At 41.3% G+C, this 26,599-nt stretch overlaps 1 protein-coding gene across 1 annotated transcript in view; it reads right to left on the minus strand.

Moving 5' to 3' along the window:
* SLC2A13 (solute carrier family 2 member 13) overlaps positions 1-26,599 on the minus strand; it is a 138,567-nt gene that overhangs the window by 104,762 nt on the left and 7,206 nt on the right. The window contains exon 2 of the mRNA XM_065743586.1: positions 4,689-4,848. Coding sequence (XP_065599658.1) covers positions 4,689-4,848 — 160 coding nt within the window. The remainder of the gene's footprint in view (positions 1-4,688; positions 4,849-26,599) is intronic.

The raw sequence follows: 26,599 nt of genomic DNA on the forward strand, positions 1-26,599 counted from the left end.
GTTCTCGTTCTTCATTCACTAATGGTCTCATTCATCTATGTCCTCATTTCTTCCTATGCCCCTCCTTCTCTACAAACAGTATTTTGGAAACTGCATACAGAATCACATCAATATATACAGTGCTGAAGCTCAACAAATAGTATACTGAATATCTGTGATTAGTGTGGTATTTAGAGACTCTCTTCTATTTCAAATGAAGAGTAGTCCAAAAACATAAAAGCACAACTGCTGCGTTCTGACAGACTGCAAGCAAAAGGATCTTTCAGTGCATTTAAGTATACAGACTTAGTCCTTGATATTCATATCACCCCATGTCTGTTCCTCCAAAGTCCTTCTATCCCTTAAATGCAGCAGAACCAGAATTAAGCAGTGGTGTACGTGCAGTTATTATAGGAGATAGATAGATAGAAAGATAGATACATAGATAATAAATAAATAAATAAAGGAAGCAAGATCTAGCCTAGTTAATCTACCAATTGGACTCTGGTCTCTGGTGGATTGTTTATCACAGAGAAGATAGAAAAGAAACACAGGGAAAACTGTTCAGTCACTAAAAGCAGTTTCCCAATTGATATGTTTCTGGTCAAAGCAGAGCACAAGGAGCAGACCAGAAGGAAAATATTCACTTAAGAGCATACGTCCACTGAAAGTTCGTGACCTCGCAATTTCCAGACCAAGCAGCTTTGATAGAACCAATTTAGTAAAAGCAGGCAATTTTGGACATAACATGCTGTGAGCCAGCTTTCAGAAATCTAATATAGTTTTTTTGTATACAGAGAATAAGACTTTGCTTTAGAAGTCAGACGTCTGGCAGACCTGAAAAAATCCAGCATGAAATTTAGTACATCAGCTGTAACATTTCTCCTTCTGAGACATACTGCTGCAACACTATTAAGATGATTTTGTAGTGTTTTATAAAACTAACCTGTCAGGTTCAATGTTTGTTTTATTTTGCTTATGTTTAATTTAATATCCATCATTTCCAAGAACAAACAGAATTAAAGTTTCTTTTTTTTTTCTTACTAATATACAGTCATTCCATCACTGAGATCCACAATAATTGCTGTAGTTCTCCTTATGTGCAGTGGCTCAGGTGTGAACATCTGTGTACTCTCCCTAGGTGCATGCTGGCCATTTTTTCCAAGTGAGGGCCTATCTGCACTCCACTCTGTTCAGTCTCAGGTTGCAGCCAGCTAGCTGAGGACAGCGCGTGCATTCCCAAACCCACTGCTCCAGCACTGCAGCCAGGATACCCCAACATTAGCATAGCCTGTTTCTGCCTAATGCACCTAAGAAGTGGAAATGACTATCTATGAAGATTTTCTAAAGTCAGCTAGACAAAGGCCTGAATAAATAAATTCAATCCAATTCACCTTAAGATGGTAACCCAGCTCAAGGAGCTGTAAGTTGGCCTCAGCACTTTGGAGTACCTTCCAATGGAACTTTTCTATGATTCAGATTAGTTTTCCACAGTTTATTTTTTCTACCTTGAAAGTTGATTTCCTTCCCCATGCCCCTGGTCTTGAGCACAACTATGTCATTTCTTATGAAAAACTAGAGTCTTAGAATCATTAAGGTTGGAAAAGACCATTAAGATCACCTAATCCAACCATGAACCCATCCCCACTGTGCCTACTAGCCCATGTCCCTCAGTACGTCTATCCTTTTTATTGAAAACCTCCAGGGACAATGAATCCAGACCCTCCCTGAGCAGCCTGTTCCAATGCTAGATCAAGAATTTGATCAAGCCATGTGATGGCACTGAACAGACGTGCTCAGACACACGCATGGAAGAAACCAGTACAGAACAAGAGTAAGTAGCATCACAATGGGAAGTACTGTGGATCTCATTGGCATCACATGGGGGCAAGGAGGTAAAATATGGTTTGAAGCATTTTTTACACACCACTGTATTATACTCTGATTTCCGTGATCGTCATTCTATTTGAAAGGCAGACAGTATACTGAAGTTGCACAGTTTACATACAGCTGTTCTGTTCATTTCTCTGTTACTGTTTCATTTCAAAGTTGAAACCAAATAAAATCTACAATGCTACTTCTTTAAAAGAGGTTCTCCGAACAAGTCCAAAAACTCAAGCTATACAATTCAAGCTAGCACACTTCATACAATTATTTGAATTGGAAGGGATCCTTAAAGGTCATCTAGTCCAACTCCTCTGCAACAAGACAGAGACATCTACAGCTACAGCAGCAGCTCAGAGCCCCATCCATCCTGACTTTGACCGTCTCCAGGCATCCACCATGTCTCCAGGCAACTTGTTCCAATGCCTCACCACACTTACTTTTGCCTTATATCCAATCTAAATATCCCCTCCTTCACTTTGAAATAATCTCCCCTTGTCCTTTCACAGCAGACCCTGCTAGAGTCTGTTCCCTTATTTCCTACATCCCTCCCCCCCCTTAGATAGTGACAGGCTGCTCTCAGGTCTCCCTGGAGCCTTCTCTCCTCCAGGCCAAGCAGCCCCAGATCTCTCAGCCTGTTCTCATAGCAGAGGTGATCCATCCCTTGGATCATTTTTTATGGTCCTCCTCTGGATGCACTCCAGCAGGACTGTGTCTCTCCTGTATGGAGGACTCCACATCTGGACGCAGTACTCCAGGTGAGGTCCCACAGTGCAGAGCAGAGGATCAGGATCCCCTCCCTCACCATGCTGGCCACGCTGCTTTTGGTGCAGCCAAGGATATGGTTGGCTTTCAGGGCTGCAAGGGCAGACTGCTGGCTCATGATTTGTATTTATCTGAACAATTATACAAAAATACAGCTCAAATAAGATCAAGACTTGTTTGATATTTTATTAGCAATATTTTTCTTCCTATATGGTAGTATTTGCTGACACACAGATTACAAGCAAATCTTTAGCTTGTAAGCATCAGCCCACTAATATATAAAAATAAATTATATCCATAAATGCTTTTTCCCAACAGAATCCCTAACCTCTGAGGAAAAATGAACTCAAAATATCTACCTAAAAAGAAAGTGCACAAACGCCTGAAACAGCAATGGTGACTCAGAGCTCCATTTCTAAATAAATATCTTTGCTGTCCAGTCCTCACCACCTAGTCCCATACATGGGAGCTATTACGTTAGCAAATTATTTAGGCTAATAGTCAATTTAAATTAATAATGTAGCTACTGGATAATTGGTATTGGTTGTCAAATATTTCCATTTATTTTACCTAGCCACGCTTTACTGCATACCATTACCTTTTCTAAAAATGGAATACATTTCATTAACTGCAGAAAGGGATTAGCAATCCCCTAAAACTAAATTCTTCTTCTGGAGAAGTCATTTCTCCATCCTCTATAACTGGAGGCACAGTCTGAGGGAGCATGCAGCTGCTTTTGCAATAACAAGTACACCAAAAGCTTCATGTGAAAATGTGAAATGCTATTTCCATTTCAGCTAGAAAGCAAAAAGCAGAGCTAGGATCAACTGTATTAAATAAAATCAGCATGATGTAACTTTTTTCTTAAGGTCAAAACATGACATATTTTTACTTAAGAGGCAAAGGAAGCAATCATGAGAGCAGAATGTAAAATCCTCAGTGTTCTTGGATCTTCAGACATGCACAGAATTAACTGTATATTGACCCTGAAAACATTAACTTTGTTTTAATGCATATTTTACATATTAAAGAAAGATTAGCCTCTAAGTACCTCCGCATAGTAATCCCAGATGAACTGTCCTTAACTTAAACTTGACCTAGTAATCTTTATTCAATTCCATTGAAAGACAGTGAACGTAATAACATTTACATTGCAAGCTTTTGGGGGAGATAGGTTGGGAGAATCCTTCATATTAGGATTTTCAAGTATCAAAAAGGTTCTAGGCTGTAGCAACAGAAATTGAAGAGCTTACAACAGCATGCACCCCTATCCCAAGAGAGTTGCAATAAAAACACAAACATTAAGCACAAGTTTCCAGAAGCTGGAATGTGTCATATAAATTATTCCTCCTACACATTTCTGTTAATATTTTTTTCTCATCAGCACTTCAACTAAATTACTGAGCATCAGAAATGTCTGATCTCTCTCAAATGACACATCACGGTATAAAAGGTAGGTACAATCCAGAAACCCTTTGTGATGTCTACAGGAAGATCAAACTATTCAGAAAGTAGACTAAAAGAGATTCACATAATTCTATATAGTCAAAAGTTTACAATTAAAAGTTATAATGAAATATCTGTAACTTCAGTTCTGATTAGATTACTACTGCTCGTATTAAGTGCATTCAATATACACCTCTATTCTGTCCATGCAGTATCAGTTACTGGAGATCTACTTTTTGAAAAATCAGCATGTAATTTTTTCTACAAGCAAAAGGCAAGCTACTTTTATAAACACCATGATGATAGTTCAAGCCTGTTAATGCATATGCATTATATGCAATGCATTTCTCATCCATTTTAAAGTTTAGTGAAGTCATAAAACCTAAACATATTGTGAATACTGTCTGAGTGAAAGCTCTGTGTATATCATTCAGCAAGAGTGAAGATTTAACAATTAACTTCAGTATGCAGTTCTACCACTTTCTATGTAAACTCTCTTGTTACCAACACAGATGATGATAGCTGTCAGCCACTAAAAGATCTTTCATTTATCTATCTAGCCTTGCCAAAACCATATCCGCATGCTTTGCTTTTAGCAGTGAAGACTCACATACCTCCATCCATCCTTCACGAGGTAGCTGAACAGTCCATCCACAACACTTGCAAAAAACTGCCCTCCAGTGATGAACAGGGTGTTAATGGTGACCAATCTGCCTCTTAAGTGCGGTGGAGCAACTTCTGCGATGTACACAGGCACTGTCATAGATGCTACACCTACAAGAATAAATAAAATCACATTTAGGAAACTCAAAGAGATAATACATTCTTTTTTTTTTTCTTTTAATAGAGCTATGGCATGGTTTTCACCTTGAAGAAAAAAGCATCGCAGTTATTACTACAACAACTACTACTGTTGTATAATTTCATTATTGTTTAGAATGGACTCTTTCTTGACTTCTCTGGAGTTTAAAACTACCCCATAAAGCACTAGAAGTTCTAATAGCACCAGTAGGCAAAGACTGAGGTGAAAGCACAGCTGCCTATAATTCCTCTTAATACCAGTAGTATCAGCTATGAATTAAGCACTGGCTCTAAATGAACCACTTGTGCAAAAGACACACCCGCATAGAAGACAACCACAAGCCTAAGAGCAGAAGTTCAGTGACATACAAAGAGCAGAGCAGGGCACAGCTCATGCTTTGGTAGTCCACATCCACCAAGAAATCCACAGTCACTTCCACAGAGTCCACAGAAATCTGTTTCCCTATTTCATTAGAAGAACCAACAGAGACATTCAGCAATGATTTATTTCTTTTTGTAAAAAGAAATGCACTGGCACTGCACACACAAATTCACATTTTTGTTGGAGCAGAGCAACTGCCTCCTCCAGCCCATCCTCCCCACAGTATCAAGACCAGCCGACAGAGCTGCTGGGGCCTCCCAAAGCCCAAGCAAGGAATACAGATCGGTTAATAAGATCTTCTGGTGCTCAGAAGATCTTTTATTACAACACATGAGTGTTTCCAACAAACCCTCTTTTGCATGAGAGCCTGGTTCCCGGGGCAGAGCACCCGGGACACATCAGTGCCTCCTCAGCTATTGACAGCAATCCACACACATTGCAAAAACACACAGAAGCATCTCACAGACATACACAAAATTAAAAATGTATTCAGTCTTTTGAAACTGAAGCAGAATGCACCAAGAAGAGCCCTCTGTAATACTTAAGATTATTTTCTAACACGCTCCAGCATTAGGCATATTCTTGCATCTTGCACAGCAGTGTTTTAACTAATTACAATTAAAGTGATGGAGATAGCACACATATAACAGAAAAGCATTTACATGAAAGTGTAGGAGTACATTCGCTTTCTCAGAACAAAACCATCAGCCATGGACCAGCCACAGAGACCTAGAAAAAACTCAGCAATGGAACAAGCACCAAGCACTCCCCTGGCACACCCTATATGTGCTTCCAGCAATCACTAGGTCTAGCAATTCATTCACCAGGGACATCTGATATCTCTTGAGGGTTTCATTTTTCTGTACATTTGGCATTTTTAGAGACCAAATTTTGCTCTCCTCTCCTCTACTCCAAGCAATCCTCACTAAAAGGCCACAATGCCTCTGACACAGAACCAAGAAGTGACTGAATTCAGAGCAGGGAGAATGACATGGGAGGCCAAGTTCCTCCAACAAGCAGCTTGAGGGTATGGAAACAGAACTGGATCTTGTCCTATCTATATGTACAAGGAAGAAGAATATTGTTGTATTTCTCTCTTTTGAGGGACAAAAAGAAATGCAGTCTTACACCTTTTTCTTGGAGACTACTGGAAGTCAGTTCAGAGAACTCACTTTCTCACAGCCTGCAAACATGGATGACATTAAAAGTTTTAGAAAAATAACATGTATTTCCCAGCAAGGCTCTCTCTGAAATGGACAATCAGACAATCATCCAGTGATGCTACATTAAGAAGTTATATTGAGATGGTCTGTACATGGATTTTACTGGTAAGTGGTTAGAAAGACATACAAAACCAAAACAAGCCCTACAGAAAGGCTACTTTCCTTTTTCTCTCATTGCACATCTTGTTTATGGTGACAGTGATTATAACAAATTTCTCCTAATATTATGATTTTCCTCCTAGAGTTTAAGTCAGCTGATGGCATAAGAGTACCTCAGTGTCAGGGGTGCTTTACACAAGATAGTTAGAAAAAATACGGTGCTTCAAAAGCTGGGGTACTTCCATGTGCTAGCAGCAGAGGGGCATTTTCATACATACAAATCCTCAAAGAATACACACACAAAAAAAAAACCAAGTGTCATTACAACACTACATGGAATCACAGAATGGTTTGGGTTGGAAGAAACCCTAAAGCCCACCGGTCCCAACTGCTGCACTGGGCTGGTTGCCCCACCAGCTCAGGCTGCCCAGGGTCCCATCCAACCCCTTGAGCACCTCCAGGAATGGGGTGCCCACAGCTTCTCTGGGCAGATGTGCCAGTTCTTACTGCCTTCTGGGTAAAAAACTGTCCACCTGACATCTAATCTGTGGCCTTCTCTCCTCCGTGCTGAACAAGCCCAGCTCCCTCAGCCTTTCTCTGGACCTGCTCCAACAGCTCTGCATCCTTCTCGTGCTGGGGACCCCAGGCCTTGACACAGTATTTCAGTCAGTTCTTCATGAGGGCGAAGTATAGAAAGACAATCACCTCCCTTGCCTTGCTGGCCACCCCTCTTTCAATGCAGCACAGGATACTGTTGGCCTTCCAGCAGCTGGCCCAACTCTTTCTGAAGGTTGATATAATACAGGACCTGCAGAGAAATCTTGCTTGAAACATGACAGACAAAACTGCATCCAAGAAGCAGGGTCATGCCATGCTACAGATCAGCAGGGATGGGCCTGTTCCAGAGCACACTGTCAGCCTGTTAGCCATGTTTAACCCAGCACTTGCCATTTACTGAAAAACTAGAGCCTATTGGAGATCACATGGTCCAGCACCCCCTGCTCAAGCTAGGCCAGCTACAGCAGATTGCCCAGGTCCATGCTGATAGAGCAAAGGCGTCCCTACACATGGCAGCATGGGGTAGAAAGAGATAATCTCTCAAGGTCAGTTCCAGCCCAAATCATTCTATGACTCTGCACTTAGGCTGTGATCATCTCCACATATGATCTTGGTGGATGATCTTCAACCAATGCCATTCTGTGACTTCCACATCAGCTTTTTCACCTTGAAACTTTTTACATCATTATTGTATATCTTGCCTTGTACTTTACTGACCCTACTGAGTTCCCCAAATCATAGAGGTTCAAAACATCCGAACAAAAGTCTCATTTCAGCAGGAAAAAAAAATGTTACATGTTTTCATTTAACATTTAGAAATCAAGATGTATGCATCACTACTCTGAGCCTGAAACAGAGAGCAGTAGCTTTCAGGAAACGGGGGAAGGAGAGTGGGAAAGCCTCCCCATTTTAACTGGCTGCCATCCAGCCAGGGCTATCACAGAAAAGGGAAGTTATTTCTAAAAAAAAATTGACAAGAAAAAAAGAAAGCTATTCTGAGGCAGAATTGAGGAAAAATTCATGTCACTTTAAGTAAAAAATGTCATACTTCAGACTTCATAATGTTATTCCTACTACAGTTCTGCTTTTAACTGTCTTAGAATCTCTGCAGATTTTCCTCTTTCAACTTATGACCCAGAAATAATGTAGGAAGGCAAGTTAAATAGCTATAAAAATATCTAAAATACATAACCAGTACTCATTAAGTAGTTATTTTAATGGACAAATATTAAACAAATTTGAAAGCAAAGAACAGCTTTCCTAGCAAAATAAAAACGGCTGCAATGTAATCTTTTCTTAATCTTTCATATAAGAATGCTTTCATTTATACTCAGAAGACATTTTCTAATGTTCTCACTGCTACACTGCTCACATCAAATAAAAGCATCTTGCTGCAGGCACATATATTGCTGTCTAACTAATAAAGCTCATAAGTGACAAGGCGGGAAGAAAAGAAAATGAAAACAATTAACTGGAATGCTGTCAGGGAAAGTTCAAACTCCACACAGTGCACAGCAGCCATGAATTCTGAGAAAATGCAGAAGACACCTGAGTCCTTACTCACTGGAGTAACCAACGCATTAGCCTTCTGACTTCAGTAAAGAATATGGTTCAAAAATAAATATAATAGAAGGTTCTTTCAAATTAGACCACAGTTAGTTCGTTGCAGATAATTGCTATTCAGAACACATTAAATGGCAGGACTGAAATCTTCACATTCAAGCGTTATTTCCACACCTAAAACAGTCACTGCAGACACTAATTTCTAGTGCTGTCACTGTAATCAGCAGATTTATCATTAGAAAGCAGTTAGGAGAGTGCACAGCTCAATTTTAGAACAATGAGTAGAAAGTAGGTGTGAAAAGGCATCTTAGTGTCACATTATCATCCAGCAAGGTATTGTCAGTATGAACATGTATAGAGAGTTCATTGAGAAGTTTGGGAATTAAGTCAACAGGTTTAGAGACAGAAGAGTTAAACACACCAGGAAGGAGAATACCTACAATAATTAAGAAAAAAGAATATCTGCCCACTGTAAGTGAAGATCAGGTTCAAGACCATCTAAACAACCTGAAGACATACAAATCCATGGGACCTGGATGAGATCTATCCACTAGTTCAAAAGGAACTGGCAGATGAAGTTGCCAAGCTGCTATCCATCATATTTGAAAGATCATAGCAGTTTGGTAATGTTCCCACTGACTGGAAAAGGAGAAAAATAACCTCTATTTTCTAGGGAAAAAAAGATTCAGGGAACTATGGGTCAGTCACTCTCACCTCTGTGCCTCACAATATCGTGGAACAAATCCTCCTGAAGGCCCTACTAAGGCATATGGAAAATAAAGACAAGGTGATCAGTGGTAACCAACATGGCTTCACCAAAGGCAAGTCATGCCTGACAAATTTGGTGGCCTTTTACGATGGAGTTACAGCATCAGTGGATAAAGGAAGAACAACTGATGTAATCTACCTGGACTTGGGCAAAGCGTTAGACACTGTCCCGCACAACGCCCTGGTCATCAAACTGGAGAAAAATGGATTTGATGGATGAACCACTCGTTGGATAAAGAATTGGCTGGGTGGTTACACTCAAGAGTTGTGGTCAATGGCTCAATGTCCAAGTGGAGATCAGTGACGAGTGGAATTCCTCAGGGATCAGTGACGGGACCAGTGATATTTAACATCTTTGTATGTGACATGGACAGTGGGATCAAGTGCACCCTCAGCAAGTTTGCAGACGACACCAAGCTGAGTGGTGCAGTTGACATGCCAGAGGAAAGGGATGCCATCCAGAAAGACCTGGATAGACTTGAGAGGTGGGCCCATGCCAATCTCATGAAGTTCAACAAGGCCAAAGTGCAAGGTCCTGCATCTGGGTTGGGGCAATCCCAAGTACAAATACAAGTTGGGCAGAGAATGGCTTGAGAGCAGCCCTGAGGAAAAGGAGGTGGGGGTGTTGGCTGATGAAAGACTCAATGAGAGCCAGCAATGTGTGGTTGCAGCCCAGAAGGCCAACCATATCCTGGACTGCATCAAGAGAAGCATGACCAGGAGATCAAGGGAGGTGATTCTGCCCCTCTATTCTGCTATTTAAGAATCTATCTGGAGTACTGTGTCCAGATTTGGGGCTCGCAGCACAAGAAGGTCATGGAGCTGTTGGAATGGTCCAGAGGAGGGCCACAAAGATGATCAGAAGGCTGCAGCACCTCTTATGAGGACAGGCTGAGAGAGCTTGGACTTTTCAGCCTGGAGAAGAGAAGGCTCTGGAGGTCTTCCCGTACCTGAGGCCTATAGAAAAGCTGGGGAGGGACCTATTTTAAGGGCAGGTAACGAGAGGACAAGGGGAAATTGCTTTAAACTTGAAGAGGGTAGATTTAGAATAGACATTAGGAAGAAATTCTTTACTGTGAGGCTGATGAGACACTCCAACAGGCTGCCCAGAGAGGTTGTGGATGCCTCCATCCCGGAAGCATTCAAACCCAAACTGGATGGGGCTGTAAGCAACTTGGTCTAGAGGGAGGTGTCCCTGCCTATAGCAGGGAGGGGTTGCATTAAATGATCTTAAAGGTCCCTTCCAACCCAAACCATTCTATGATTTTATGAAAATTAGAAGTATATTTTAAAAAGATTAAAACAGTAAAACAAAAAGATTAAAGGTGGAATCCAAGTTTTTCCTTCATAAGAAGCATTTGGAAATAAATACCAGGGAGATGGAATAATTAAAGAAGACTTTCATGCAAGATTAGATGAGTACCAACACACTCTGTAACAACTAGGACACCACAGCTCAGATGGTGTCTAGCAGACAACAGGGAAGGTGCTTCACATAAACAACAGATGAGCAGCAAAAGCTGGAGACAGGATATTGAATGAGAGGCACTCTTTCTCCTAACGTAATTAAAAAGCTCTGAGGTACCAGAGATGTAAGTGCCTGCCATTTCAGGAGCATCAACAAACAACTAGCAGCAGCAGCAGCAAAAACATAGGAAAGGACTGCAAAGGATTCTTGACATTTTTGTTGTTGTTGCTATATTAATTATCACAAAAAAGGGATCATAAAAAAAAAAAACACTATACAACTCACAATTGTCAGCCTTCCGTGCTTTGGAATAAAGAGGGCTGCTCATTAACTAGAAGCAGGAAACCCAACCAGGAGCTGGTGCATCTATGAATCATTTTGTTGTTCTGTCTCTCCTTCCATCAGCTCATGCCAACTCCATGCATCAACGTGACCAAACCCACTGGTAAACCGGGGATAAAATCAGTTCACCATAAGACCCAAAGCCTGCATTGGCTCACAGGCAGAACCACGTACAATAACAGAGATTGGCCTGAACTACTGTGGGACCTCAGCCCAACCAGTTCAAAAATAAAATTGTCTGGGAAGCACAAAAAACAAATGACAAAGATATTCCTGGTGCTGTTTCACCACCCTCACAGTAGTGAAGCTGTTAATGATTAACAAAGAACAGTCACAGCCCATTAAAGAAAACATTACAGATTCCAAATAAATAAGCAGAAGTAGAAATTATTAAAATGGTTCCTTTCATAATGGTCACAGGGAATGAGCCGTTATACGCTAGCATATAAAGCTGCACTGAGAAAACCCACTCATAACTACTGTCTTGGTTAACATCTCTATCTCCTAAGAACAATTTTTTTTTTACAACGTTAAACTTTAATACAAGCAACTTTCAAATTCACTTCATTAAGAAGCTGCCCGTGGCGGTTTGTGCTCCCTGTAAGGGCTCCAAACAGCCAAAGCTAATGGCTCCATAGAGGATCTGGGGAGAGCACCTGATGAAAAGCGAGTTCATGGAAAAGAGAATTGGGAATAAAATATTAATAGACAGCTGAAGGGATATGGTAATGGTATGAGAAAGTTGGAATAGGAACTTAAAGTGTGACTCATGGCTTGGTTATAATGAAACAGATAATCTGAAAATCTTGTTCCATGTTGGACACTGGACACACAATTTAGACTTAGTGCCTGGAAGCACTATTAATCCCAGGAGTACATCAGATGATAGACTTTCATCACATATTCTCTTCCTGCTCTATTCCCACAAACGATCCTGTAAGGTTTATACTTATACAAAAAAAAAAAAAAAAGGCATTGCTGCCAAGGGAAAAGTTTGGAAAACTGCTGACATCTGAGCAATAACATCCAGGAGGGTGAGGGCAGGAAGCTCAGCACGCTGGAAGAAGCAGGAGCTCCACAATAACCCTATATTCTTGACTAACAGCCTCAAGGAGAGCTATTTAAGTAGTCTGTAGAAGAAGAATGTCTCAGCAACAAAGAATACATTTTAACTGCAAAGGGTATTTGTTATTTGTTCTAAAAGACCACCAGCTCTCATAACCACATGTGTGAGCTAGATTGCTCCAACTGCTCTGCAACATATTGTAAAGTCATCACCAATTCTAAGGATTCACCAAAACAAAAATAGAGCCTTTTTGTAGTCTCATAGAGTCCCTTTCTGTCATTACAGTTAACACTCCAGTTTTCAGTAATGACAGTCAGCCTGAGGGGACATTAGAGTGCCTCATTACACAAGCTAATGGGAAATATTTGAGGAAGCAGCATATTTGTACACCGTTCTAGTACACTAACCACTTGCCTAGCAGATAAAATTGAAAGCTCTTACTTGAGTCAGGGGAAAGCTCAAGTCCCTCAATACTTAGGCTTTCCATCCACCACATATAGCAAATAAAGGCATTCACAGCAGTTTAAAATTGGTTTCTGAAAGCTACATCAGGGATAACTGGAGGCAGATCTCCCATTCCAGTCTCTCCCCATCATCAGATGTGCACAAGCCCTGTTCCTTGCAGCAACACGAGTGCATCAGGCTGCAGCACAGCTCTGAAACACATCAGGGCACTGGGACAAACCACCTGCACTAATCCCATGTTATTTTGGGAGAATATAAATCACAGTTACCTGCAGATTTAAACACAGCTCCTCTCTAAGGGGGTCTAATGTCAGAAGACTACCAAAGTCTGGAATTTTATTTAACATGGATTTACCAAAGCAGAAAGAACTAGTTCATCTCCAAGAGCCTGTACTGTTGAATATATAATACCCAAAGATGTTGTGAATCCTTACATTCCTGGCCCAAACCAGGGCAACTGTTAATGTTAGTGCCAAAAACCTGTGTTACTATACAGCTTTCAGATGTGAAGGAGCCCAAGCCCTGACGTTGCTCCAATTTTGTGGAACCACCTTATCTTTATGATTTGGGATTAATAACTCCCCTTGATGTTCCCTTGAAGACTTGCCAGCACTGCATGTGTCATTAAGGACTGAGAACACAATACACACAGATTCACCAACTTAAGAAGAAAAAAACCTCCCTAAAAATTGTGTGCTACTAGAAATAAGCACCACTTCCATTTGTAGGCCAAAAACTAATAGCAATAGAACTAGCCCTTGTGAATTACAGCACACATATAAACTCTCCTTTGATCAAAAGTTACAGATGAAAACCCAAATCATTAGAAAAATAAGTGAAAACGGTGACACCATTCTTGTGTGAGAAGTGCTAAGATCTTCTGACACCTCCAGGGCAAGGAGAGCATAAGGAAAACCACCAATTACAGCAGAGAGACATAAATACACCACAGACTGAGTCATCATGAGGAAATTACTGATTACGGTACTTAAGGGAAAAGGAAAAGTGAGCCAAGAAACCTGCAGTGAGACAGACAAGAACATACAGTTTACAGGCTAGATTGTCGTAGTTCAGTAAAATAAAATCTGTTTTGTTTTGTTGCTTTCTTAGATGATTAAAATACTACTAACCTTTTATTAAAACTTTTACTCTTATTACTATGAGCAAAAACTTGACCTAATACATAAAAATTTGCAGGAATCTTTAATTTCTAATATCCAGAGAGTAAATTAAAATCATTATTCACAGTCAGAAAACCTCCAGTATTCTACCAAATAACATTTGTAGGTAGAGGGCGATACAAGGCATGCCACAGCGCATAGACACCAAAGGAGCAAGTAGGAGAGCTAAGGGGGGGGTGGGGGGGAGGAAATACTTTTCCTGTAAATTTTTCAGAACAGGAAGAAGGGAAAGAATTTTCCATGAAGGCAAATAGAACTGAGAAAGTCATTACGGTCAGATGAAAATAACTGTATTAAAGTAAACATCAACTATGGGATCTCCATCCAACAACATTAGCAATACAAAACAGTTCTTTCTGGGTCATGACCACAAAGCTATCAGCAGTTAGTAACTTGCAACTTCCAACACTGAAATACCCAGAGAGGTGGTGGAGTCTCCTTCTCGGGAGACGTTCCAGACCCACCTGGACACCTACCTATGCAACCTGGGCTAGGGAGCTGCTTTGGCAGGGGGTTGGACTCCATGATCTCTGGAGGTCCCTTCCAACCTCTACAATTCCATGAAATGGATTTTTTTTTTTCCTGAAATGAACCAGGCAGGAATGGAGGAATTATTAACTGCACTTCTAGGAAAGCCAAAATGGAAGAAAAACTTTCTCAAAAAACTGTGTGCACACACACAGCAGAAGGAGCATCACTAAATTTCAATATTGAATTTGCTGTGGCTGTCTGTACCTGACTCGTATCAGAAATTGTGATAAATTACATTTTTGGACCACTACAAGAAAACAAGATTAACTATCAGACTGAAAAGCAATGAAGAAGTTCCAAAAGCACTGAAGTAGAAAGTTCTGATTAGTTTTGTTTCAAATTAATTTTAATCAAGTACTATTTGCAAAGATTCTAGGAATTTACAAGCTGTGGAAAATCATTCATTGTGAAACACTGAAGCAGCATGGGTTTGTGTAAAAAAACAACCTTGTGCAACCTTTTTCTAATCTTATTACTGAGCTTCTCACTCAAAGAAAACAACCACATTTTAATCTTTCTTCCACTTGCTAACTATCAACACAACCTAGTAGTTTTCCTTATGATAGCCTGAATAAACATGTAAGACAATCCCTATTTCACTGTAAACTGAGAGTGGAGCTTTCAGTTTTAATAAACAGTGATTGATATCAGCAGTGCTTTGCTTTCCCATTAGCAGGTGCAGAGCTGGCACAGCAAAGCTGTTCACACACACCTAGCAAAACAAGCCAACACAGCCACGTCCCAGGGAAGAGACCAGGAGCTGCTTCCCCTTCCTTCAAGGCAATGGGCACAGACACACATTCTGGTCCCAGTAACTCCTTCCAACCTGCACTTGTCACCTGGTGGCTGATGTGGCCTCGTACTAAGGCTGGGATCAGCACAAGCAGTAAGGGAGTGGATGCCCAGCTCGTCCCACTGGCACAGCTCAGCAAACAGCAGCTTCCAGCAGGGGATAATGTCTGACAGCAACCCTGAAAGATTTGGCAGCACCAATCTACATAAGCATTCAGTTATGCTAGAAAGTCAGTATTACAGTGTAGTCATTGCATGATTTGAAAAGAAAAAAAGCCTACACACCCATAATCCACAACAGCAGGTGAACACTTTAAGAATTAGGTAAGGTGCTCTAAGCAGAGAAATTTTATTTTCAGAAGACAAAGGTTATGATTTGAAAGTCGCACAGAAAATGAATGCTCCTTTCCAGCTTTGCCCTTCTGTTTATAAACCATTCTTTCCACCCTAGTTCTACAACAGTGAAGCTTTCTCCAGCTGATGGTTGCTTTAAGAGACATGACATTTAAAGAGGAAGGAGCTTCACTTCAAAAACACTCCTTGAACGTACACCTGAAAGCTCTACACCTTCAGCTAAGGAATAACCTGGTTTCAGCTGTGTTTCTTTCTACAATTGCAGTCATGAAAACAGGTGAGCCAGTTAACTTCTCTGTAAGCTGCTTTGAGTTTCAGTGAGATCACTCCAAGTCCAGCAACTGACTCCCAGCGTGCAGCTGCAGATGAAGGCTGTATGTTCTTATTTACCACTTCTCTTTTATTTCAGAAATGAGTCTAATACTAAACTCATTACAAACTTCATATTTTAGAGAAAAGCTACAGAGTATCATCAAATGTGTTCATATACTGTTTCAGAAAGCCTTTTATAAAACATTGTCTAGTTTACATTTCCAGTAATTTTGTGCTTGCACTGTGTGAATACATTGCAACTATCAATGCAGAAAACCAAACCTTGATGCAAATTACTGTAGTTATCCACTTATACAAGGATCATTTCTAGATCAACTGGTACCATTGTACAGTTAACAGAATGAATAATGCCAAATAGTATTGCAGCTGAAATATTTTACAGATGGTATAGTTAGTAAGATTATCATGATGGAAAGAGATGATCAAAATAAAGGAAAATGCACATTCAGGTCCTGGGCTTTCAGTAGGAAACTCCAAAGGAGCGATCTCCAACAAGAGATCCTTCCCTAGTGGTGGTCAGCACTTCAATGGGGTCGGGGAGAGGTGGAGCCAGACTCCACCCCTTCTGGTCACACAGGTGCATTGCCTTCACCTGTGCTCCTGCAGCTGACTCAGTGCTCGCCTCAGGTGATCAATCAGTGATTCAGGCCGTGATTCAACAGTTCCCATACAACCAGTTGCAGAGTTTTAAAACTAATGCTCTAAAATCAAGCAGAAGCCAAGCAAGCCTTTAACAGCCTAAAACCTGGTTTTAAAAAAATGTTTTCAGTTAGATTATTATAATGTAAGTAACATTCATGACCGTAAGTATTATTACAAATATACAAGACATAGTGAATGCTGAGATTCTTTCCATTGGTATTTCATACACAACGTCACATGTACATGCTCCATTTAAAATAAGCAATCAACGCAGATAAGATAAAACATATTTCTGACCATGCAGAAAAATAAACGGTGTCTACTTGTGCAGCACTGGAAGTTGACGTGGAGGGAGTCAGAAGCCAGAGCACAACTTGCGTAAAGTATCTACACCGTTCCAAAAGTACATCTCCTATTTCCTTTCCATGAAAACTAAAAGAGATACGAAGAGTACTATGACAATATTTGAAAGACCCAATTCTCAGCTACAACCATTTTTTAACATAGTCACCACCAATAGCTATACATTTTTACCAGTAATGAACAAAAGCCTGCATGACACTCATAAGAATCTATACCAGCAGGGATGACCAACTGCTTCATAGCTGCTGTGATGGTACCAGTGCTAGGAAAATGCTGCTCATGCAGTCCATCTTTCCTCAGCTTGAACAGATGGAAGTCAGAAGGCATAAACTCTGGACTATATGGTGATTGTAGTTGGACAGTCCATCCAAGACTGGTGCTCTCCATGATCTTCAAACTAGTATGGGGCCTGGATTTATTGTGTTTCAAGAGAAAAGTTGTTGTCTTCTCTGGTCTGACTCTGGAAATTCAAGCATTCAGCTTCAATAGCATCATGATGTCACAGAGTTGAGTTTGTCTGGGTTTCAGGTAATCCAGAAGGGGCACCCTTTTCTTATCCCAGAAGACAACGTACATCACTTTACCTGCTGAAGGCTGCATCTAGAACTTTTTCTTCAATGGGAATTTCACATATCACCGCCCCATGGACTGCTGTTTAGGCTCCAGCTTCTAGTGGTGTCACATCTCTTTAACAGTAACGATGCGATCCAGGAAAATCTGTAACTTTTTCACTTCAGCCTTGTTTTGGTTCAGCCACCACCCACAATCTCACTATGCTCACATCCACTGTTCAGTCACCATAAGTTCAACCATCAATAACTGTTGACGGGTGCCATTTTTTTCTCACTTGGAAGAATTCAACGACAACCCCCTGCTTCATATGCACTTGGAAGACACCATTTTGTCAGACTGCCCCTCTGCTGCCATTTGTTGAACAGCAATAAAATGTAATTAAACATTGGTGGGAAGCTGCCATACCATCACCATCTGCCTGTGATGTCATGGGCCAACATAATAAAATAGCAGGTATTACTTTCAGACCAGCTCTCCCACTTTCCATGGCATGCGTGCTTTACACACAAAGGAGAGGAAGGGTGTTCCTAGTACACAGCAATTAAGTCAACACCTCAAGTCCATAGTCCAAGTGCTGCACATCTCTTTGCTTTGTGTGGAGCTTACATGGAAGTCCTCCCCAAAGTCTGGAGCTTCCTTCTGCCATTTCCATGAGAGCTGCTTGGTGCGTGTGATATGTAATGGTGACAGGAAATCAGTGCAATGAGATGGAGAGAGCCCAATAAGGGCCTCTCAAGTAAAGCAATTAAGTCCTAGAAAGGGTTTTGACTATAACAGATCTCATACTAGACTGTCCATATTAGAGGGAAATCTTCACCAAATAGTATGGAACTTAATGCCATGTGGACTTATTCCTAGAAAGGACCTGAGATAGTCTAGATCAGTAATCATGGCTGCAGGGCAAGGCCATGACTCATGGCATAACACTCAAGCTGTCAACAAATATGAGGGTACTTTAGCCTATTTTGGTACATATTTACTTCCCTCAGTTGCCAACAGGGAGATGCTACAAGTGAAGAATGAGGCTGCTGCATCCGTGGAAGACAAACAGTGGCTGTCAAGGGCTAAAAGGAAAAAGGAACAGATCAACTACTCCATTACCAACACCTAATGGACAAAAGCTGAGGAGTCTCAAAACTAATCAGGAGCAGGTGGCTGCTACAGGTGGGAGGAAATCACTGCTACATTTTCTGTCAGAAGTGGATGGCCAAAGAGTTTGCTAAAATGGAGGCGGGCAGAAATCCCAGGAAAAGCTCTGTGGCTTTCAGCTTCTGACAACTTGCAGTCTCTTAGATGCTTCTAATGTAATCCTGCAGATGTAATCCAGCAAACAGGACTTCTTTATTTAATATCTTGCTTTGTAGAGCTCCTTAATAATAGTGTTTATTTAATGTCTTGCTTTGTAGAGCTCCTTAATAATAGTGTTCAGAGGACAAGGATGAGAGAACTGAGATCACAGCAGGGTCAGAGCACAAGGCTCCCCCCTGCATGTCCTTTCTCAGTCCCCTCCATGCTCCAGGCACAGTGGTAGGAGAGCACTGAGACAGAGCTGCAAGTCGGCCTGCAGCCACAGCTGGGAGAGCATTCTGACATTCTCATCCACTTCTATTAATTGGTACGAAGTAGAGATGGATACCCAAAGCACTCTCCTGTCACTCAGAGCACCATACTGATTCTCTACACTGGAAGTCCGCTCTTACTGGACATGGGCAGCATGAAAAAAAAAAAAAGCAATCTGAAGAACTACTAAGAGTTGGCAGTCAAAGTGGCATATTTGACAGAGTCCCATTCCAGTTAACACAGATGTGGGAAATACTCGTTTAGGCAAAGCCTGCTTATCTTGTGAATTGTACTGCATCAGCTACAGTAAATCACCAAGATGACTGAATAGATAAAGCGTGCCACTGTTTAAGTGCACCAACTTTCACCCTCTGAGTGCCACATCTTTCTGTACTCTGAGGCACAGTCACTATGGGGAGCCTCTCTTTAAGTGAAAAGACTACTGCCCCAAACCAGCTCCAAGAAAAACAATTCAGACCAGATCTCTGTGAGATACAAGCTTCACAAGCTCTGCACTTACAGCAATACTTTGCCTTCAAAGAGAACATCTGTAAAGAAATGTTTGTATTTGAGGATAACTGACAGTCCTAAAACTCGAGGGGGAGCTCCAAATCCTCACCATCTTTTCAATGAAACACTGTAGTAATAATCGTCTCCCATCTTATTTTCCCCCATAATCTGGTCACATTCCATCTGATCATTAATTACACTTTTCATAAACCAAGATTTAGTTGAAATATCAATTATTACAAAACCTAGCTACACAGAATTGGATTTTCACTCAGAAGTGGAAAAAAATATCTTTCTTTACATTTTTTAAATGCCTGTTTTTCACAAATCAAAACATCCTGGACTGCTAATGGTGCTGCAAAAGGGCAGCATCAGGAGGCAGAATTAATTATCCACTGGAGAAGAACTCATTACACTGAGCACTATTGGTAACTATGAGTAGGACAGAAACCAGACATGAGAGCTTCTAATAAAGCACAAAGAACTAGCAATGAAGCACCAACCAGCTCACAGGTGACTCCCTTTCTGAATTCCTTATTACCCACTCCTACCTTCCCACTTCTTAACTTACATTTGCACACAGAAACTAATGAAATAACAATACCAGAGTATTTTCCCTAATAAAAAGTTTCATAACTCAGTGCCATGAGAACAGCTCTAAACGTTGACAAGGTTTGGGGCAGGGAAAGAAGAATCCCTGTCTCTAATGCTTGTGACCTACCACAATAACATGAAAGCTTCCCAGGGTCTGTCCTTCCAATGCACAGCACAAGCTTTCAGCACTGCAAATGCCCATTGCTCTTCATCTTCAGGTGCCACATGATACACCCTCCCAACACTGTCAAGCTCACATCCACATTCACCTGCTCTCTCTTTTATTACTTTGCTCTCCTCTCTTAGAGGACTTTTAAATTGCTAAAATGTACAGACCCTTCAAGTACCACTTCAATTTGCCAGAGCATAAAACTCAAACTTAGATGTAAATTACCTGAAGCATTCAGCAGCAAAGTCATTTAATTAATCTTATGCCAACTGCTTGTAAGGAATAGAAAAGGCTCATGGGAGTATTTGAAGAACAGCAGTCAGTGGTACAGGTGTCAGTGCTAGAAGTCTACATTATTCTGCTGCCATTCATCTTAAAAACCTATTTATAGAGCTGGGTTGACTTTAGCCACCTTATTTCTCCAGGTGATAACAAATATATGGTAATTTGTAAGTACGTATCAAAACATTGCTGGTATTTCCAGTCAGGTAGAGTTACTTACTGTTACAAACCTATCTGGGAATAGTGTAACAACCATTCATTGTAATGGCAACAAGTAATTTACAGCATGGCAGCAGGGATCCAGCACCAGGCAGCAGTGAGCACCCTGACTGGTGCCAGCAGTGCACTGCCTGCCAAGCACCCGGGATGGAGGGGAATGCAGAGAGAACACAGGTTGTAGAAGAAGCCTGAGGAACCAAAGAAAATCAGGCTATAGCATGCCTTCACAGAAACAGTCATGTCGAACAGACTAAGACTGATGTATTTAAAAATAATAACCTAATTAATGTGTTACTCATGAAAAACCAGAACAATTTTCTAAGGTGCAAACAGACATCAGGCACACCTCACAGAGCAACGAACGGAGGCATCGAGTGCCAGTCACTTGAAAGTCAAGTCACCAGGAAGCCATGAATCCAAGTTACAGACCAGCCTCACGTTCCATCAGCAGAACCCAGCACGTGTGGCATTGGGGGTTTCACAACATGCACATCAGGCCTTCCAACGGTGTAACAGGCATTTTCTTATTGCTGCATTTTATGCCAGCCCGCCTTCTGAATGGCACAGTGAAATAACTGTCTGCATGTATTTAAATTAACACAAGGCTCACTGTAATTCAAGCTTGAGACTACAAAACTGCATGTTTATCTGGTGTAGGGAACCTGCTTTGGCAGGGGGGTTGGACTCGATGACTTGAGGCCCCTTCCAACCTCTATGATTCTATGTCACAGGGCACCAGCTTCACACTATTTCACAATGTAGGAAAATGAATCCAAGGCCATTTGTCTCTTTCCTTTGTATCAGTATGAAATAATGGTTTTTAAGGATTTATTGCTACTACAGCACAGGCTTGCTGTGTGAGCTCCTAAGGCAAGCAATTCAAGTTGGTGTTTGCACTGGCAAAATTTTACTGCTACAGTCCCTAACAGGACAAGTTTCCAGAGTACAGAACACACAGAGCAATTGTGTAAATGAAATGCAGCAGAACAAACAACTCAGTTTACTGTTGCTTCAGGGATGTATGTATTTTTGTGACTGATAATGCATGACAAATAGAAATCCAAACCAGAGTAATGGTGAAAAGCAGGCAGATCAAACATTTCACAGCCTGTTACTGCTTGAGGGATACATGTATTTTAGGGCTGGTAACATATAACAAATAGTAATCTAAACCAAGGAGACACATATATTACTTCTGAATGACTCAGCTACATCAAAAGCATATTTACATAAGACAAGGGAGAAGTATGCACACAGGCATGTTCCTGTTTTGCTACAACTAACTGAATCATTTAGGTTAAGAAGGAAACAGCATTTCTGCAAGCAAAATGTCACAGAAGACCAATGTAAACATTTCAAAGTATTATATGCTTTATTTTTAAATATCTGCTCAGAAGTCTTTGAAACTTCTCTAACAGATCTTCCTGAAGTTGTCTTTTCAGCTGCACCTCAGTACGATATCCATATCATACTTTCCAATGAGTCTATGACTACCTGATAAACAGATGCACATCTCCTACAAAGTCCTGTACTAATTAGTAATTTATTGAGATCATGAGGCAAAGAAATCAAAGTTGCCATAACGTCAGTGGAATCACACTGGCTGAAAGCTGGTGAAGGAACGCCAAATCAGGCCTCATGAAATTCTTTTAAAGCCACAGCACAGATGAAAACTGGTTACTCTCTGAAGGTGTTAGACTATACAAGCCCACATGATCTAAGCTGAGAAACATACATTCCTACTTGATAAAAAGAAAGAATTGAGCCAAAAAAACATATATCACTTGAGAAAAATTTAAAGAAGCAGAAAGAACCATTCCATGCCCCAAAGCAGCTTTTCACATCATCACATCCTCTAGAGCAAAGTTGTAGAATTCATTCCAAGACCAATCATCCTGAAAATCTGTGCAATTGGATTACTGTATCCTTTGGCACAGCCTCCTTCCATTACACTTTTTTCCCCAGCACAGAAATTAACTTCTAGTTAAAACATCTACCAGTGTGATTGCACTGCATTAGTTGATACCTCCATACAAAGACTTCCTCAGATATTTGGTTTCCTGCTTCCCAGCACAACAGCCCAGGACACCTGGATCACAGATTCCTTCTCATCACCTCTGGCCAGGAAACCCAGGAGTAGCAGATGCGTTACTGGAGTACAGTTATTGCTACTTCAGCACTCATGCTTCCAGTTCTCCCTTCTTCAGGAGAGTGTAGCAGGCATAGCTTCCCTACATCACAGCTCAAAAGAAGCTCCCTCACAGGTAAAACTTGGCAACAAAGGAACCATTGCAGCTAAACATACAAATCAAAGAGTAGAATAGTTTGACTGTAAAGTGGTCCAGAAGAAGTCCTCATCACACCAAGCATGTACAGCTTCACTTCATGTAACCTGAAAAGAGGAAGAAGAGTAGCATTTACACAATAAAGCCCTTAAGAAGCTTCACCATTATGGAGTGAATTACTCTGAATTGACTTCTAAATAGACTAAACATAAATGCCCTAAATAGGTGGCTCGGATTTTCCTAACGATCAATTTATGCTACAGAAGAGAAAGCTCTGTTGGTCTTGAGCTACCAGGAAAAATCTTTCGCGCACCGCTGCGTATGTAAGCTCTGAGCACCGTTTCCCTCTGTGCAAGGGAGCACTCCACATCTAAGTGGATAATGATTAATCACCCAGATAGTACTTGGGTGACAGGCAAAGCAATTAACTTTGAGACACAGAGAGGCCCTGCAGTGATTCAACGGACAGGTTTTGACTCCAGGGAACAAAGATTTAGAAATAGGTTGGGACAGGCAGAATCAAAGCCAAAGCACAAGCCACATCTTTCCTTACTTCAGAAATCACTACCAGCAGACAAAAGCAAAACAACAACAGAGTTTGACCTAAAAATTAAGCCTTACAACTATATATATATATATATATTTTTTTTTTGCAGAAGTACACAAGCTGTTAGAACGTTCAACATTTTGTTTACCTTCCCAAATAAAACTGCACACTTATGACAGGAGAGAAGCCCTCAACCTGCAAGACATTAGGATGCATAGAGGTAATCAAAAAGAGCACACAGGTGTAAGCAACCCTCCCCAGGAGTCACACGTTAAGATAAATAGCAGCTTTCCAGACAAGCTTTCAAATATTCTGGTGAAGCACATTCCCACTTAGTAGAAAAGAAGAACTAAAGAGAAGTTTGTGTTATTTGTGTAATAATAATAACACAAGAGCTCCCGTGCCTACATTCCTGTTACGCACACCAATAATTATTCCCAGGAACATTCTAGTCAATCATTAAAATAGAAATAATCTACTTTCTGTGCCTGACTTTTCCTCCTACCTGAGAACAACATGCAGCACAGAACCAGATCCCAGAATTTGACTCAAAATACTCCCAGAGTAACTGAATTTCTGGACTGAAACATCTTGAATGCCTACATACAAAAATTTGTCTTTTCCACCCTTGTTTAAGATCTTGAAGTTCTTGTTCAGACACCTCTGGTATTCCATCCATCCCAAGCTGATCCACTGTGAACTGGACTGGTGAGGTCAGCAGCACACACGATTAATGCAGCAGCAGGGTCCATGAGGCAAAAGTCTTAGCTGGTGAACTCAGAAGTGAATAAAACCAATCCTACCTTTTCCCCTCAGGCAGAATCCCCATTCCTGTGCTGACATAGCCACTACTGACCTCAACAGTCCAGTAATCAAGGACCTGTAAACAAACAGAAGAGGTCACTTAAACACAATTAGCTGAAACATACATGCTCTGGTCTCATCTGCTGCCACACCACCTTGCCTGGACATTATTCTCTGCCCAGGATCCATCATGGATCCAACCAATAACCATCAAAAATTAACAAAAGAACAAGTAGATCACAGTGAGCTCCCTCGACTTCGGCCTCACAGATTAAACAATTAAATCCTCCTAATAAGGCAGCTACAAACAGAAAATTAAGTTAAAAATAGAAACAACTTTGCCTAATTGCTAACTGGATTAGTATTTATGAATGTAGGACATTGAACTGAAATTTAGTAATACAAACAAACAAACAAAAAAACTCACAGGAAACAGTGTTCCTTTCCCACTATTATTCATTTGGAAGTAGGTAGACTGTCTTCATGATCCTGGACCAGCTAAAGACCTGATGCTCTCTTCACCAGCTATACAAGACCGTACCCATGATGCAATGCTGAACAATAAAACTGGGGTAGGAGCCAGCCAAGGAGGCTGAGGCTGCTGCTTGGGGACTGGCTGAGCATTGAAAGCAGGTGGGAAATGCTGCGCATCACATGTTCTTTTCTCGTTATTACTTTCCTTTCTTATTAACCTGTCATTATCTCAACCCACAAGTTTTATCTCTTCTCCAATTTTCTCCTTCTTCTCCTATTCCTTCAGCCAGTTTGGGTCAGATGTCTTGCTGCTGTCCACTTCCACTTTCTCACTGTCAGGGCAGCACGAGAAGCTGAAACATCCCTAGCTCTGTGCAGCACTGCTCAACAACTAAAACACTGGTGTGCTATCAACATCACTCTCACCCTAAATCCAAAACAGCACACTATACCAGCTACTAGTAAGAAAATTAACTCTGTCCCAGTCCAACATCAGAATATGTGGCTACGCACCAAGACATCCCTAGTACAGCCTTCCAGACGCTGGAAGGCAACCATTCTTTCCTAAAGTGATTAAGTCCACAGGCTCATTACAACCACAATTAGCAGCTTCACCTTTCTGAAAGGTCACAGGAGAAACTGTGGGGAAAACTATGCACATGAGGCTCCTGACAAAGCAAGAGGAGATTTTGTTTCTGTCCAAAACAGAAGAAGTTCAGACTGCGGAAATTCCCACTTCTGTGAAAAGGCCAGGTAACTCTTGCCTTAGGGCTATAAACTGATGGTATAGGCCTCTAACAATTTTTGTCTAGACTACAGAAATATGGGCCATTGCCAGGTGAATCTATTTTTGGTTACACTTTTCTTTTTACACAGCAGGTCTGCCACCACTTCTGGCATTGTCTTTGTGTCTCTCATCTGGAGATGGACCATCAGTTTTTTAGGTACACAGCTGCACGTGCCCAGCTGGCTGCTTACACTACACAGCCCTTCAGTGCTTCTGGTTGGCATGAGACCTGGGAAAATTCAGGGCTTGTCAAACACATAGCACCAAAAAGAGAGCAGAAAGTTCCAGGTGTGAGGCCTGAAGCTGCCACCCAGGAAAGCCCCATCTTCCCCTTGGGGCTCTGTCAGTCCTTCCCCATGCTACAAACACGAGGCACCACAGGGCTGCCAGGCTCTGCCCTGCTGCTCAGAGCAGGCAATGTGCTTGCTGTGTGAAATGCTCACTAGTGACAGCAGGCTCCAAGGCTGGGGCCTGGTGCTTCTGGAAAACATCAGCTCTAACAAGGGCCAGAAAGCCTCTCAGATCAGTTCAGAGGGAAAGATCAATGCAGAAAGATTCTCCCTGAAGCTGGCAGACAAATTGCACTGAGATATCAGAGCGGTGGGTCAGAAGTTCAGCCAGGAAACTGGGTGACAGCTCCCGAACATGGACACCCCTGAGTGGGTGGACAGAGTATCTCTTAGTGATCCTAACATCAATAAACAATTCTGTTTTTAATACAAAACCACTTCCGTGCCTGGGCCCCCAGTCATACAGAGCAGAAAAAAAAACAGCCCCCAAGAAACAGCCT

This window comes from Cyrtonyx montezumae, unplaced genomic scaffold (assembly GCF_038088225.1).
Source record: "Cyrtonyx montezumae isolate F1298 unplaced genomic scaffold, pur_monq_1.0 scaffold_3, whole genome shotgun sequence".
NCBI classification, from domain to species: Eukaryota; Metazoa; Chordata; class Aves; order Galliformes; family Odontophoridae; genus Cyrtonyx; species Cyrtonyx montezumae.